Below are 1412 nucleotides of genomic sequence, written 5' to 3'. Positions count from 1 at the left end.
GCAGGTGTGAGGGAGGCGCATGTGGGCTCCTCTTGGGTCTGATAGCATAGGGACCTCTCCCCAGCAACGAGTGAGCAAGCTTCTTCATTTCTATGGGTTAAAGTGAAAGGGTATGAATGACCATGGGTTGAGACCCGAAGTACACAACCCAGATAGCGGGCATTGTGTACTCAAGCCTAATTTTCTGAGGGTATGGATTTTCAAAACATTGTGGCTTTAATTTAGATTTCATTTGAAAAGGAAGTTAATGTGTTCCAAATTCAGAAAAGATTCTTAAAAATCAAACAAAATTATGGTTTTAGAATATGCTATTTTAAAAATTTGCCAGCCCACAAAGTTGGAGGATGGGGAAGAAAAGAGAAAAAGTACTTGGTACTTCAAATTGTTTTCTGAGAGGAAATACTGTTTATTCCCAGAATTAGGTGAGGAGGAGGGGGAGTTTTACCTAGAATTCAGAGTAGGTGACCCTTTCAAGGATCTTCTGGAACTGAGCTTCCACTATGGTTTTATTGTAGAGTTTGAGATGCTATGAGTTTCCAATAATTTCAATATCCCAGAGTCAACATATATCCAATTTTAAAAATTTGGGCTTTGTAAGTGATTTTTTTATCCTCCATGTGTTTTTCCCTTTCATTTGTTAATGCAAAGATCAAAAGCCATTTATAATTTCAGTCTGGAAAGATCCACGGAGAGAAGACATTTAAATTCAGGAGTTGGAGAAGACAAAGAGCAGCAGAATGCATGTGAATTATAGCGGAAGTGGTCATAGAGGAGGAGGCCAAGGGGAGCATCTGGCAGGGGGGATGGAGTGCCCGAAGCAGTTCTTTCCCATGCTCTACCATTAAGACAGCTCCTAAGTGGTCCACCTCTTGGCCTCCAGGTCTTCCCCTCAATGGAGTCTCCACCAAGAATCATAGGTCTTCACGCCAGCAGTGTCGCCTCCTTTCTTTGGTCTGGTTCTCTGCTCTTGTTGCCTTTGTCTTTAGTTACCTTCCAGACTAGGATAAGTAGAGTGACCAGAGTCATCAAGAGTGCAAAGAAGAAGAGGACTTTGACCAGGGAAGCAGGATCAGATATGGTAGTGGTCAGTGTATGCTTGTCCCATAAGAAGGCTGGAAGCTGTGGGGAAGACATAGGTTTCTCAAAGACAGCTGAGATATGTGGTAGAAGCAGACTGCCCACACAACCAAGAAAACACGAGGAGAATTGGTCTTGCCCTCTGTAAGAGCTTAGGAACGAGTGTCAAATGGTTGAACTTGTTGCTCACATGGGGCCATTTTCCTTCCAATGTAACTGAACAGGCAGATCAGTTTGCTCAGCTAGGTTGAACAACTGCTTCCAAAGCAAACACAGGCCTGATATGTAGTTCAACTGGCAAGACTTCTGAGTGGTAGGTGGGGCTTCTGAGGCTT

General features: G+C 43.3%; 1 protein-coding gene across 1 annotated transcript; it reads right to left on the bottom strand.

Annotated features, from left to right (window-relative positions):
* Window positions 1-921: 921 nt before the first annotated feature.
* On the bottom strand, window positions 922-1134 carry SMIM42 (small integral membrane protein 42). The gene has a single exon (XM_068994069.1). It carries the CDS (start codon window positions 1132-1134, stop codon window positions 922-924), a length of 213 nt encoding a protein of 70 aa, XP_068850170.1.
* Between the last annotated feature and the right edge of the window lie 278 nt (window positions 1135-1412).

The sequence above is a fragment of the Capricornis sumatraensis genome, chromosome 2 (genome assembly GCF_032405125.1).
Source record: "Capricornis sumatraensis isolate serow.1 chromosome 2, serow.2, whole genome shotgun sequence".
Classification (NCBI taxonomy): domain Eukaryota; kingdom Metazoa; phylum Chordata; class Mammalia; order Artiodactyla; family Bovidae; genus Capricornis; species Capricornis sumatraensis.
Note: the sequence above shows the minus strand (reverse complement) of the source record. Positions and strands in the feature narration are given on the sequence as shown.